The 15,986-nt window shown below is 37.8% G+C and overlaps 1 protein-coding gene across 5 annotated transcripts in view; it reads right to left on the bottom strand.

Annotated features, from left to right (window-relative positions):
* The window catches only part of LOC110842880, a 191,621-nt gene that overhangs the window by 77,124 nt on the left and 98,511 nt on the right, over positions 1 to 15,986 (bottom strand). For 4 of the 5 annotated variants that reach the window (XM_022088736.2, XM_022088735.2, XM_035848646.1 and 1 more), the window contains exon 6: positions 708 to 2,493. The exons of the other annotated variant lie outside the window; for it this stretch is intronic. In XM_022088736.2, coding sequence (XP_021944428.1) covers positions 2,377 to 2,493 — 117 coding nt within the window. In that variant the 3' untranslated portion in view covers positions 708 to 2,376. Of the gene's footprint in view, positions 1 to 707; positions 2,494 to 15,986 lie in introns of those variants that run through there. 5 annotated transcript variants of the gene reach the window in all.

Here is a 15,986-nt window from a genome sequence, read left to right as displayed (position 1 = left end):
CTCCATACAAATGGCTATCACGAATCGCTTTTCGTGTGTGTTCTTTACAACTTCCTGACCAACGTGGTTTCATGTATGCAATTGTGAAATATTGCTAACTTTATTTAGACGAAGACAGAATTGTGTCGTCAGGACTTGGGACGAAAATTGCATACTTTTACACAAAAATTGGAATTAGTCATATATTGAAAATCTATAGTTGACAATTAATTATTTTAAAAACCTTATAATCAACATAATTGTGCATACATACGTTCACTACCGTAAAAATAAAAGAAATAAGCCTTGCTATTCAATGGATTATTAGGAGCGTATGAGTTTCGTAGTTATTTGCATTGTGCGACTGCATATGTATGCATCTCCCTGATTCCACTTTCACTTGATGCAGAAAAAGGTTCGTAAAAGCCCATAGAAAGCAAATGATGAAACCTCGCAGGAATAAATAATGTAATGTTTTTATACGGAGGCGAAAGAGCCCGAGGAGAATGAGGTGCAATTGGCGAGACTTTTAATTGTGAAATAAATATGATGCAGCCTTGGTGTGATCAATTAAGTTGAGCACAGGTCATACTTAAGTTTTTTATGCTTCTAGCCATCCAGCCACATGAAACAAATACAGAGTGCAGAGAACACACATGATGCTGATTGCATGCTAGCCAAAGAGGAGGGTGAGCAGAAAGAAGTCAAAACACACAAACACTGGGCGCTTATTATTTCAAGAAAAACTTGTATTTTATTGAATAGATTAAATTAAATTTGATAATAATTACTTACGTAACAGAAAGGAAGTCTAGACAAATGTTTATTAATTAATAGTAGCATGTATTATAGATTGTAATACACATTTAAACAACTGACTTTTTTGTTTGTTTTGACTCCTTTTCTGAATGCAACAGTTTAGTTAATATTGTTTGTTGATTCTCCCACGTAGACTTAGTTTAGGATATTTGTATTTGTAATTTGTAACATGTATAGCAGACCGGAATTATGTAAAACATGCTTGCTTCTCTTATTTAAATTCCGTCTAATACGTACACCGTATCTCATCTCAACTCTGGATTCTCTCCACCTTTGTCACCCACAAACCAATAATTCTCATATTTGACATCTCTTTCTCTCCCTCAAACTACACCACGATTCACCACCTTCCAACTGAACTCTTGCTTATTTATGTATCTCAGAGGCGGCGGCCATACTTCCCACACATAAAATTACTTGCTAATAACTACAAATTTGTTGAATGGTTGCTCTGTTTATATTTAACAACAATATTAAAACTATTTTGTGTGTACATTGGATTTAAATTGATAAAGGTGTTATTTTGTGTTGTATATATGTATGTATGTGTACGTAGTGGGTATCCGGCTCTGCTAAAACTTTTGCTTTGTTAGAGTTTTACTTTAGATTAGTGTAACAATTACTTAATTATATATGTATGCAGACATATGTAGATATAGATGTATTTTTATATATATGACCTAGTTTGGAGTGGGTTCACCTCCTGTCGGCGCCTGAGTGAGAAGGATCTCAGTCCACAGAAGCATGAATTAATTGCAATACTTGTCTATAGCCTTTGGTTAAATCTACATACTTGTCTCACCGTAAAATATTATTATATCTTGGTTGATAAAATCCTAAGGTTTGTTTGTTCCTATTCTAAGAAGGTAAATTGTAATAAGTTGTTTAAATTTGTAGGGTGTGGGCTTCTATGACGCTGGGGATACAAATTTCTGAAACTATGAGTGTATTATAATTCTGCTATCTAAATATATGTATATGCTACTACTGTACTTCTAACGTAGCAGTGTAATGTTCCTGTTATTCAGCTAAGTGAGTGAGAGGTTGAGGATTTGATATCATCTAAAAGTTTGTATATTTAATATGCTTCAACGAATACGGATTCACCAACGATTACTTCTTCTGAGATTTGTTCCTCCTTTTAATAATCTGCCGATGAAATCTCTGACACGGGATTAACAATGAAATGACACAAATTATGCAACTTCGACTTTTCGTTTGACACGAACATGACATACTTTATACTGGAACGAAGCCGACTTTCTATTTTAATATTGATTTGATGTTTTTACAAATAGTCTGAGTCTGACTGTCGATCAAAATCATGTGATAATCCTTGCCAGGCAGGTTATGACATTTTTATAGCACGAGTAAATACATAGATACAGGAATGATCGAAGAAGTACGTGGCTGTAATTTGCTGCTCTTTGCTCTCTATCTATTTGTTTGTCTCCTGCATTTCCTATACTGATTTATTATATTTCATTTGATTGAGTTCAAGTTTAAGGTGGAATTAGGGCCAATTTATTTATTTGAGTTATTTGATCATGTCACTTGGTTCAGGTTGGAGTACTGTTCTTATGAAATTAAAAAGGTTGGCGAGTTGTCGAACTTGTCAGCCAGGTTTTTCAGATTTTGGGGTGATGAGGAAGAGGTTGAACATTGAAGATAAAATCCAAAGTCAGCAATGCTTACCTGAAATAAAAATTTTAAAAGCTTCATTAGTGATGATAAATTAGCATAATCTGAGTTCAGTTCATAAATGCGCAGAATTACTCCACAAATGACATTAATGAGCAATATTATTCAATTTAGTTCAGTGCATAATCCATACAGCGATTGAGTAATCTCGTTGCGATATAATTTCACTTTGACTCTCAAAAAATAAAATTTTTCGAAGTTCGTCATTTTACAAAAATGATACATACTTAAATACATAAATGTTCGGCTATGAATGAAACATTTTCTGCTGCCAGCTTCATTTGCTACTTTCTACCCATCCGGAATTAAAGTAAACGTGTAAGTACATATTGTTTTTAATGTGTGCATATTTGAAATTGCGCACAAATTAAGTACGCCAAGGTAGTTTAGCAAAGTATGCGAGCACACATATACCCAATTATTTATGAGACACGCGGTTGAAGTATCTTCCATTCCGTTGAGGTTGGCTAAGTGAAGTATGAAGCCGATAGAGGAAAAGGCTTAAGAAAGAATAACAGAAGGGCAAACAGAGCTTAGCAAAACAAGCTAGACCAACAAAGGGGAATTATACTTTGGGCATTTCTCGTATACTCGGGACCACATTGGTATGGAACCAACCGTTATGATGACACATACTACACACCCTTTCAACTCAAGTGAAAGGAAAGCCAACTAAAGTCCACCAGGACAAACGAAACAAGAGCTCAGTGGTGGTGGGGCTGGGAGAATCTGTCCAACTGGAAAGGTTGAAAGTCCCTCAAGGATAAATTAAAAATACGCAGGGCAAACTTGGGAGTTTTACTTTCCACTCACTCGCATTCTTATCTAAAGAAAGCAAAGAACAATAAGTGAAAACTAGATCCAACCGAGCACATTGAGGTGAAGTGCCACATGAAATACATCGACAACCAAAACTCCCCGACAAGGCGAGATGTGCCGGGTAGAGACAACACATATTTTAGTCCAAGCACAAAAAGAAAATGTAATAAATAAATCAGGTCCTGGAAACTTTGAGCAGCCGTAAAGTGGAAACGTTGCATAACCCATCACAATGCTACACACTTTGCTTCCCTGTTTACCAGAGCTAATCCTAAGCGCAATAAGCTTTTAAAGAAAGTTAAATTCGACACTCCATGAATTTTTGAATATTGTCTAAATTTCGGCCTTAGTTCAAAGTTCAGCGATGCTAGATCGACAAATGCATTTGTAAATGCTACAATTTTATCAAATTTAGACAGCTAGACCTGCTACTTATAGTTTCCATTCATCGTACTCTTTACATAGATATTCTATTCCTAAGTGAATATGTATGTACGACTTTACTGAATATTTTCTTCAATAACTACAAAGCCGCAATAATGTGTCAAACTACAAAACTAAATGCGATCATTCGGTTTAAGGAGCTTTCTTGAGAAGTGTTTGCAATTAATTTTAGCTTAACTGGCACAGTTCCGAAATTTGGTTTCTGTACACGAGTTTTTACTACGAATATGTATGTAGTGCGTAGATACAAGAAAAGTAAGTGCCTGGGAATTAAAAAACTATAATGACTGAAATTCTCTCTGCAACACTATTGCTTTATTCATGGGGAAGATAAGAGGTCATACGACGAAAACAAGGAGAAGTGTCAAGAGGAAAGTGGAGAACACGTTCCGCTTAATTCCTGCTTCGAGGCCGTTGGAGCAAGGAAAAGCATAAAAAAATTGATTCCATGATTACAATCCCATTGAAGATTGGAGATTGAAGAGAGATTTTGTATGTTGAGAGCGAACGAGCGAGCGAGCGATGTCGCTTTGGGTTTCTTGCTCGGTTGGTCGGATAGTTGGTGACAGATCGTTCGTAGCTCATCTTGATTTGAATTTAAAATAGCGAAAGAGATTTAGAATCAGTAAGTAAGGAATTTGAGTCGGCTTAGGTCTTGTGAGTCGGATGAGGAGGAGACTCTAATGGAGGAGATGGAGAACACACGGAATAGACAAGTCGGACGAGATCGTGGTGCGTTGGTCGCTCCATGCACGCCGCTGACTGATCGAGGAAAGAAGGACGAGTCGAGAAGATGATCAATGATCAAAAAAGTCATATTAGCAAAGAGTGTCACCCGAGATTTCAATGACATCAGTCAGATACGGTGTCAGACGGGGAGACAGCAAAAATGAATGAATCTCCGCTGCGCCCGGCTCCTTTATTAAAAAGAAAAACCTGCTTCGAAGAATGATGCATCTGCCCCTGATCTGTATTCGATAGGGTTGTCCAAAGGGCTAAACCATGATCCAACCAGGGCAACCATAAGCAGTAACAAGCATCAGGATGTGGGACGAATTCATAAAAGATGAAATTGGCCACGGAATCTGCTTCATGCAAATTCTTCTCGTGTCGTCGTGTGATGGGATGCTTGAACAAAACGGTTGTGAAATGCATTACTACAGCCAAACTACAAGCCTTCCTATGCGGAGAGAGATATATTTGTTCTCATGTTTGTCATGCCTCGTTTTTTGCCCATTTCAATTACAAGAGTAACAAAGTCCTTTGCATAAGAAAAATGTTGTTCTAGGAGAGTAAAATTTTAATTGAGATTTTAAACTTTATCTTATCTCAACATGTGGCAGTAAGCCGTACATGTTGCGCTCGGTTGAGTGGTTTTTTAACACTAATTAACACAAGGATTAGTAAACTTTAATCGGTGTATTTGTTTCAGCATTTGTGTGTAGTCCTCTCCTGAGAGTCAAAGTCAACTCGCTATTTTCATCCAAGTAGAAGAATTGATCGGTCCGGTCTGCTTCGTCGTGAAGGAATCCCTATTAGTTATCATCCGCTGGATTTGCTAATGTGTGAAATCAAACCAGCTTTCTATCTGCTCACAATTTATAGTCCATCAGAATTGCGCGTCATTAGCATATCGCAAACATAAATCAACCCTTCCTTGCCAACCATGATGACATCAGGAGGAAAACGTTTCTGAAAGCCTTATTCTTCGTTTTTAGCCATAAATTATATTAGCATAAATAATTTCAAATCGCATAAAGTTCGCAGTACTAGTAAACAAGAGAATTGCAAAATATCGCATTTTAGACATTGTTCCTCTCATTTTAACAAACTAATTATTAAAACTTGTAATAACGTGACTTATGAAAATTACTGTACTAACTCGTCCTCTAAAATGAAACTACTCTGAATGACTCTAGATTAAGATGTAAAACATTTGAAATTTTGTTAATTTTGTACCAACTACTAAATACATGTTTTGTATGCAATACTTATACTCGTAATATCCTGAAATGTTCAATGCAACTTTTTGCTGATTCTTATATAAATAAAGTCGAGATTTTTACCCGATATCACGTTATTTCAGGTAGAAAAAATCCATAGTATTACAATTCCTGGGTACATTTACCCACTTTATACCCTGTGACGCAACAATAATGTTTGTTCATGACTTATTTACTAAATTTACAATTAACAGTTGAGAATGAATAGAATCGCTGTGTAAGTGGGAGCAGTTGTTGGAGCTTATCTGTGAGTCTAGCCATGTAACATTTTGTAGCAAGTACTTGTCTTCAATTGAGTTGGCACGGTATGACCACTTTTGCCTCCTCCGGGTCTACTAAATTTTGCTATCTTGCACTGACGAAGCCTTGCTTGGACTATTTTTGGGTTGCAATCGAACACAATAGTTTCATCTGTATCAAAAGCCCGGTGGGGTGGGACAAGCTCTAAAGCAAAGTGGAATCTATTCAAATTTTGAGAACTTGAGAAATGTTGAACTTGACAGAACTTAAATAGCGCACTTGGTTGGTTCTTATCAAAAAGAAGTTAATTCAGTGCAAACCCCTTCATCATCACTCACGTGGCCTCACTCAGAGAATCAAACGTTCCGAGTACCACAAATAATGTTTCCCCGTCTGTGTGTGCTATATCACTTATTTATCTAAAAATAATCCTTTTTATGATTAGAATACTAGACACGCTAAAACACTCACACAATCGAGTGATGATGGCACCAGGGTTTTTTGTCGTCAACGACATGAAAAGGAGTATGAGAGGCAAATCAGGACTTCAAGAAAACAGTTTAGTAGCTCCAAAATCTAAGATATTAAATCTTCATTAAGACTCCCAATTACATAACAATAGACAAAGAACTATGAAATTAGTAAGGAGATTAAGGATTACAAAATATCCTGATGGGTGCCAAATTTACAACTTGCATCTGTACCCTATTATCTAAATACATATGTAAATTTACATCTGCCTTTCAAGCATTATGTGTGAATAAATGCATGTATCTTGAACTAATGAACTATAATAATAATCTGCAACAATAATAGCACATTCATTAAATAATGGAAATGTGGCAATGCGTAAATCACGCCCTGATTAAATAGCTGAGCTGAGCTAAGTCAAACTTGAACAACATACCTGAGACCTATTTTAAATCTTGCTAATCCACGCAGCCCGACAAATTTTTTCATGTTAACACGCACCCAAATAGATATAAAGCATGTACGAAATGACAGATATCCAAGTTAAGTGCCGCTGTCAGCAATAAATCTAACGATATTTTGCTTAGCATTGAACAGTGGAAATCTTATCTTGAATCCCAGAATATAAAACTCTAGACAACGAGGATGGAATTCATGATAATCTTTCACCGTCTCGTTCAAACCCTTCTTCATTTTCCGGCATCAAGCTCCTCGAAACCCACTCAAAGAATCCAATCCAAAAAATATGAACCGAGTAATTTTGAATTCAATTTTTTATTTTGTTTGCATATATACATTTGAATATCACTAAAGTTTTCGGTTAAAAAAGTCTTGAACTCATCGATCGATCATATGTAAAACCTATATTTTCCCGGTAGTTAGCCTGCACACATATATTTCGAATACGTACAGATGCACATAATGCATGCATATTTAGCAGTATTTTAAACTTGATTTTTAAACCACTTGATACCTAAATGCGCACAATACTTTTTGTGCCTAGGAATATGCACGTTGAGAAGAAAGACATTGTTCTCTCATATGCTTATCTAAACTGGAAAATGCTAAAAGTAGAGAATGCAATTCATGTCATTCAAAGTCAATGTAAAATACTCGCTCTGAAGTGAAAGCACATCTGCTCATCTCTGAGCGAGATTACTCCAGCAATGATAAATTTTGCGGTCGTATGCTGGATGATGTTGGCTGGGTCGTACGGGATATTACCGGAGAGAGCAGTGTGGGGCAACAATACAGTGGCTGGATTTGTACGAACTGTGTGGAGAAAGCCAAAACTTAAACGCATTACACATTCATTCATTCTTCCAATCCGAAGGCACTCATGTTTAGAATTTTAAATTGGGGAATGTGAAATCGGAATTCGAATCCTCTTCTTCCTTCCTGGAAACATTCTGCTGCTGCTGTCTGCCTGTCTGCCTCATTCCACTTACTAACTGCTGCTTGCACCCGCTTCAAGTCAACTCAACCAGCAGAATCAGCATCTTCCTCTCTTTCTCTCTCCTAACTTGAAATGGAAAAATGGAACGAATTTAGCGGCCCATATACTCGCCGAGTTTCAGGATATGGTCGTAAAGCAGTATAGTGATGACTTTGTTGGCGAATTGAATATATGTATGGAACCTTTGTCAGAGGTTGTCCGGAGGTTGTCCGAATTACGTTCACGTAAAATAGGAAATTTCTTTAAAACTGTTCAAAAAAGTCTGACGAACTGAACTGAGGATTGTGCAACATAGAATTTTAACAGAGTTGGATACCTATCTGGACTCGAAGGTGAATGTTAAAGTTAAACTGTAATATCGTTTGGAGGAATCTGTTGGGTGTAAAATAAAGTGTCCTTCTTTCACTTTATTTTACAACCAAGCACTATCACACAGGTAGCCAAATTTGTCGTTATAATGATACTAAAATCACCCAGAGAGGAATACAAAACCACGACTTTTACGAGTATCCCCGTCTTGGAAAAGGCTGCCATAAAAGCCTGAATTGTATCGTAAACGTTGTAAATACATTTCCTTCGCTCAAACTCTTCCAAGCATATGAAACATTCAAGTAATTACGATCTTTGATAGGCACATGATAAGCTATTAGTTTCTTCATAATAACAATAACTCGTAGCCATCGGAAAATGAGTCCCATAATTAATTAATTAATTATGTCTCTTGTAATAATGCTGCTCTTTCCAAATTACATGCATTTTTCTAATTCCCACAAATTGGCACTTGAGAATTTTCAAGCACTAGAGGCGATGGAATTGAATGACAAAATTTGCCTATGTCACTTCCCATCGTGCCATTTCCTATCCACAAGGCAACGACTCACTCGTGCTTTCTTGAGAAGACTTCCCTGCTGTCTGCACCGTGTGACAGGGATAATGCTCGCCAACCTCCATTATGCATTGCGTTCGCCCACATTAATGATCTATATTCCTCTTGGCGTTGTATAATAAAGCATTTATGGCCCATTGAAAATTGAAATGTGGCCTTTCATGTCCTCCTTCACGACCAAGTTTCAAATCTTTCCCAGAGCTTGGATCTGTCGTTGCGCTTCCAGATGATCATTATTATTTGGTTCAGTTTGGTCATTCCGACTATTACGGTGACAAATCTGATGACAACTTAACCAAGCTGTATAAGCACCATTTCACGAGCACCGGGTAGCTCTAATATGCAAGCTGGGACGGGCATTATTTGGGACACAACGAACGTTATATTATTATTATTATTGAATGAAAGGGAGAATGGAATGAGGGACAATTTTCCTGATGGCACTTATTGCTTGCTCCGGTATGTATGCAAAAGTCAACTTTAAAGTGCATATTATATTTTATGAAAGCACGTAAATGTGTGCTGAGAGGGATGTTGTATGTGTGGTTTTTGGTGATGATGAGCCATATATGAGTGCATACATCTACCTTAGTATTTCTATAGCTAGATGGGTAGTGGTGGTACATAAGTATACAGTAAAAGTAGTAACAGTAGTGCTGGAGTGTGGTCAGGAGGCTGACAGCGGTGGTAGTGGAATGAAATTGATCTCTGCTTAATGGTCCAACTCCAACCAAAATCCATCCATGGATATTGTTGGATGGTTCTCTATCTGTCTTCAACTCCGACGACTGTCACCCAATCCTCAAGAATTTTTCCACTTTGGATAGATTTTCATTTCACTCTGCACTCGAGTAGTGGTTTGGTCTCTCTCTATCTCCTCGCTACCTTCTCCAGTTTACTTTCACTCAAGCGCTCTAATCCATACTCATGTTCCATGCGGGAGAGATGCAAGCAGGGTTGGCTGCTGGGGACTCTTGGAGTCGTCTCTACTCTTCTACTTATGATATGATCGCAGTAGTGTGTTCAAGCGGATGTAGAGAAATGTTTGGTTAAGTTAAGGGCACGCTTCACCGCCACCGATGTCCGCTTACCACTGCACACAGCACTCGGTGCAATCCCCTTTTCCCAGACATAACCGAATTCTGATATGATTGGGGGATTGGCTACTAGAGTTTAAAGAATCGAAATTCCCAGTTTTCCATTCCATGCGAGCGAGCGAGCGGCGACACGGACGGTTCTTTCTTTCTTTCTTATATTCATACATGGATTTCCGAACGAGGCATCAACATGCTATCTGCTAGGTTGCGAAGTAGAACAAAATTCTCCGTTCAAGATAATGCGATTCGTCCTCGCAAGGTCCTTTCTGAAGGCCTGGCCTAAAGTTTAAATGAATTCAGGGTGGGGTCGTAGGCCTATACTTTGGTAAATGGGAAAGTTTCCTTATTTGAAGACAGGTCCTAGTTACGCCACCAGGCCGACAAATAGAGAAGAAATGAAGAGAAAAGAGAGCGGAAAACCAATGTGCTCATGTTTCATGTATATATTTCCACATTGCAATGGACCAAAACTCAAACATTCGGGTTTCACTTTCCGGGTTGTGACCCTGTCTGCGCTGCAGCGAACAATGTACACATGGAGGGTTTATGTAAGTACTTTCCATTTATCAAAATTGTAGACAAGTAAAACAAAAATATGCCCAACTCACTCGACCGTGGCTACGCAGTTATGCCGAGAAATCAAACATCCCAATCCTCTCAACTGTACTGTATGCATATAGATACGTGTACATCTTCATAGGATCCAATAGAAAAATGTGTGTGCAGACTTTATATAGCATCCTACAAAATTTCCCATTTCAGTATTCAAGCAAAATACCCCAGTCACTAATTATTCCATAATGACAAAAATGGCTTAAATATCCCTGTGATTCTTGACACAAATATGAATTATTATTGTATCAGTAAAAGTATATAGGCTTTTAAATATGCAACACGACTATTGTCAGTTATTGATACATGATTTGCTCGTTTAATCGTTGAAAGTCTTTAGCAGAACGGGGGTGGAGGTGAAATCAGGAATTTTTAGCTATTATAAGAAAGTTTAATATTGACACTGAGTTAAGGAGGCTGAAAAAATTCAGAGCGTCCAAAGGGGATACATCGATTCTGGAGACACACAGCCAGCCTGTCATCATAATGTCATCTTGTCCTGCCTTTCCATCTCGAAATCAAGGACTCTATCGCCGTACGTGGCTCGAGCGGGGAAGGATAGATAGTGGTGCACGTTATCTCTAGAAGCCTTCAAGTGAGGCAAGAAGCAATTTATTTCCAAAAGAGCTATGTATACGAGAGGAGAGGGAGTGGATGAAGGAGCAGATATAAAATATTCCCAGTGAGCACGTAATGGACCTCGACGACGGCATTTCGATCTAAATCCACTGACTTTTCTCTCCTTGGATATATATACGACCAACCAATTGAATTGAATCCTTCGTCACTGACTCATTCCTCTCTACATACGTACACACACATCTATAACATACCGGGTGGAAGTAGGAAATCGTCGAGGGTTTGGATGATGTTATCCATTCTACTCTCCTTCATCATAATATTGCATTACATTATTCTCTGCCTATACGACTACGTACGTATGTACATGCATGTGAGATATACACTCTGAGATCCATCCGCCATTCTGGCGCAGTTAAACCGTAAAATATTCTTACGCCAGAAACTCCAAGATTTATATGTTATGCTAGATTAGACATTTTCAAAGATTGAACAAGTCAAAATTATACTCTCGAAAGTATAGTGCAAAGGGAGGCTTAGGATTCCTCCTCACCAGATCTTCAGTCTGCCTGTTCAGACTTGGATTTCGTATAAAATAAGAAGAACAAGGAGTACATGAATGCAAACCCGGCATCATCATTGCATGGCGCGGACGGATGCTAATAATTTTATGGCCAAAGAATTCAAACCCAATAATCTACGAGTCTCTTTCTATTTGCCTTGGGATGCGAAGGACAAAACGAGGCTGTGGAGAAGAGGGATGGGAGATCGTGGATGTCATCCAATCATAAGTAAAAACTGTCGAGTTCTCATCTATCACTTTGAGTTTACTTGGTTTGACTCACTTTCTCCATCCGCCCGTTTGCTCAACAGCCAGTCGGAATGAAGGAGAAAAGGAGGAAATGGGGATGGAAGGCGATCTTCATTATTTCTTCCACGAGAGCTCAACTATTATTCCTCCTCTCAATCTACTCCTTTCTTTGGTCAATTTATTTCTGGGTAAATAGACATCATGATGAATAATACGGCCATTCTCCGAAAGACTATCAAATCTCTTTCTCTATCTGCTCTGTACTGTAAAGAGGGTGGAACTAATGGACAAAGACAAACTTGCACCGCAAGAAAATAAACTCATTCGCCTTTTTCTCTCGTCTTCCAAGTCGAAATACCACAACTTTAGCTATTTATTAAATCACATTATACGAATGATAGGAAAGATGTAAAATGTGAAATACCAGGAATGGATAAAGTAGCCGTAGGTATGTATTTGTGTGTACCGAATGTACACCAGCACAGTTGTTTAGTGTCACTCTTATTGCTTTCTGTCTACTGCTCCACGGACTTTTTGTGCCTTATTACTTATACTTACTTACTTATACTTTGAGAGCTCTGCCCATTTCATGTTTATGCTCATCTTGACGAGAAAAATTGCAAAGTCTTTTCATTTCGCAGAAGAAGAAGAAGGTCGTAGAGCAAGAAGACGTAACATTTATTTAAGATTGTCTCATCAACCAATGTTTCCCTCTACCACTCGTCTCGTGCTTGTATCGTGGATTAAGAGGTGGAGAAAAAAGAATACCTCCGGTGGGTGGGGCTCATTCACTACAGTTCACATAAGAAATTACAGTAAAAAATGGGGTTTAGACATTGTAAGCACTTACTTGTGCTAACTTTTTGTTATAAAGTTGTCGTTCGTATATCTATCAAATTAAGCAACTCAACTGGTATGCAGGAGGCATTCGAGGAGGTTCGGAGATGCGTAGTCCATATACTTTCTTGCGACAGAGACAGATGAAAGAAGAGATAAAGAAGCAACGACGAAGAGGAAGAATCAAATCTAGCAGAATTACGAGCAGAATTATCAAGAATGACGGAGTGGGCAGTATTGAATTGCTTGATTTAAATCGTTCAAAACGCTGCATGCATGTGGATGAGAGAGTGAATGCACACTGAAATGAACTATATAGAAAGAAGTCACTTAATACTTGTCCACAGTGGCAAAAACTCTGTTGGTCAATCCATCATTCATTTCTTCTTATTCCTCAGAGGGTTCTTTACAACAGATTAATCTTATTTGCAGGATTAAGTTTTAACCAAGAGAGTGACAGCTTTCTTTCTTTGCAACTTTCAGACCTGCTTATACAACACGTATAATAGTGTTCGCAATCCGATGCAATGTCAGTTCAAATCAAGTCAGCTTAATGGCTATGGCAAACAAGAACCTTCAGAAAACAAAAAATAAATACTATTTTCTAGTCATAGTCCATCAACGAGACTAACTTAATACTCTGTTTATTATATATTCTACATTTATTTATGCACAATAATACAATACAAGAGAGCCGTATGCATTTATTATGCATATACTCGGAGGGGTTTCACAAGATAAATTTTTATTATTTTTTTGCAATATAATTTCAGCGTGGCCATTAAAGAGTTGTCTAGAATGAAGTATGTGCATTATATATGAACAAACATTTTGTTAATGAAATTATATTTCCTACAAGACAGTTAAATTATTATAAAAATAATACTCCCAAAATGTATACGTAACACTTGAAAATATGTTTAGTTGTCTAATTGGAACTTGTGAAAGGAGTCATTTATGTAACAACCATTGTTTGATTCAGAAATCACGCTGTTCTGCTAAAAGTTAAATCTCTGATTATCCATCCCGTATTTTCATGTCCTCTCCATCTTCTCATGCTCACCGTAGATCGTAGTAAACAGGAAAGGGGATTGGGTACGAAGGAACAACAACTGTTCATAATTTAATTTCAAGCATTTTAGTTCAGCAGATAACAAATAGGTTATTCAGCGTAACATCGAATGAGAGGGAGTTTTATGTCGTGATAGGATGACGTTGGCAAGACAAAGGTTTATGTAGGCTCTCCATTACAACTTCTTGAGGTATGTATGATGACTTGAACTAATTTCTACGTGCATCTGCAACGTGCTATTAAAGTTCGTCGTTTCTTAAGCCCTTTCTATACCATTGCATTGATTCGACATTGATTGCACGGCATTAAGAGAGGACTATAGCTGGCCCTGCATAACGTGCTGCCTAACCCACAATTTATTTGTTTTAATTGATGAGCCTATAGTAGAAAGTAATACATAGTATAAGTATCTACGAGTGCATACTAAATATGCATATGTATGTGCCTATGTGCGTACGTATGTACATAATATACAGGTGTATATATATATGTATTTATGTACGTGCTTATATGTAGCCGAGTACTCATCGTATGGAATAACTTCGCTCGTAGAATGACAATCAGAATTAAATTTTCACAATCATTAATGTTTTTTAGGTTGAATAAAATTGGTCAGTCATGTGCTGGTGGAATGGGATGGTATAAATAACTCTTTGGACTGGTGAGATGAGCCCAAGAATGGATCGAGTCTGAAAAGAGCTATGCATACGACGACCATCATCAGTCAAATCCTTTATCATGAACTTGGATGTACTCTGGTGGTGCCTGGCCAAGTAGCTTATGTTAGAAATCATGAATTGAAGAGTCACTCTGTTCCATTGAGTTGCATTTATCTGGTCTGCGCTGGCTGGCTGGTTGGACAAATATCTCTTTCTATTATGGAAAAGCTAAGTTGATGATCAATTACACGCACACTTGAAATTTAAGTGCCTCACTACATCCAACATCAAATAAATCCTCAGAGCATTTGTCCTCTACACAATGCACAACTCACAATGAATTGTGAATTTAATTTTTAATAATATCATCCATGTATAAGCCACTAGAGAATTACTAATTCATGGAACTATGCGCACGGATTGCTTGCTGCTATCTCGCTCTCCCCCAAACTCATTTCTCCACTCTTCATTACAATACAAAAAAAGAAACGAATGAGGACAAGGACATTGGTACCCGGGAGCAAAGAGGCCATTCAGCATGGGATGGATTAAAAATCTATCCACTATGCCATCACCATTAAGCAGGAGGGGACACCTACCTTCCACCCCCAGATTTTGATGCTCTTTGCATATTCTATGAGTCTACTAAAACCCTGACGTAGCTTTATTCCAGGACTGCATTTGCGCCTGTCACACCCCTCAAAACATCAAAATCCACGAAAATCACCAATTTTGCTCGGATTTTGGAAATTCTTGCAAATTGTGGTCCAACGCTTTATCATATCCAATATCAAACTCAACTGCTTTGAGTTTTTTTAATATTTTCGAAAATTTCCTGACAAGGGGTATGTCTTCGAAAATATCAAAATATGAATTTCTGGTGAAAGTTTAAACGAGCGAAATCAGGCCTTTTTAGTGTTTTCGCCCCTTTGAGTGGGTGTGGCAGGCGCAAATGAGGCCATGAAATCAGACCACTTCAGGGTTTCAGTAGACTCACAGACAGCGTATCAAAGGGGCATGCAAATCTGGGGATGCGAGGTAGAGGTCCCCTCCTAAGTAGTTATCCACCTTGCATTTTCTTACATGCTTGTTTAGGTGCTCGTAGATGTTGTCAAAGCCGCCCATACTCGAAAAACTTTTAAATTTGAGATAAAACTGAGTTCAACTTGAGAAAGCAACATTACATGAGCCTATTAAACTACAAACTTGGATGAAAGTTTGAGAGATTCCTCCGACTCGACAGATTGAGTGATCCTTGCCTCGGGTGAACTATTCCGAGTGTACCTCTCAGTCAGACCTCACTATTTTTTGGCATAAAGTTTAGAATGCAATCTGTAAAAACAAACCAAGTCACCAGCTATAACTTTTTTCCTGGCTTTTTATGTTTTAGGGGAAAACTTGTCTTTAAAAGGAAAAAAAGATTGTTGTTTGCTGGTTTCAATTCAAATCCGACAGACTTATATAAAAATTCTAATGCAAATCCTTGAGACAGGTACAAGAT

The sequence above is a fragment of the Folsomia candida genome, unplaced genomic scaffold, assembly GCF_002217175.1.
Source record: "Folsomia candida strain VU population unplaced genomic scaffold, ASM221717v1 Fcan01_Sc002, whole genome shotgun sequence".
Lineage (NCBI taxonomy): Eukaryota > Metazoa > Arthropoda > Collembola > Entomobryomorpha > Isotomidae > Folsomia > Folsomia candida.
The sequence above is the reverse complement of the archived record's forward strand: the minus strand, read 5'-3'. Positions and strand labels throughout refer to the sequence as shown.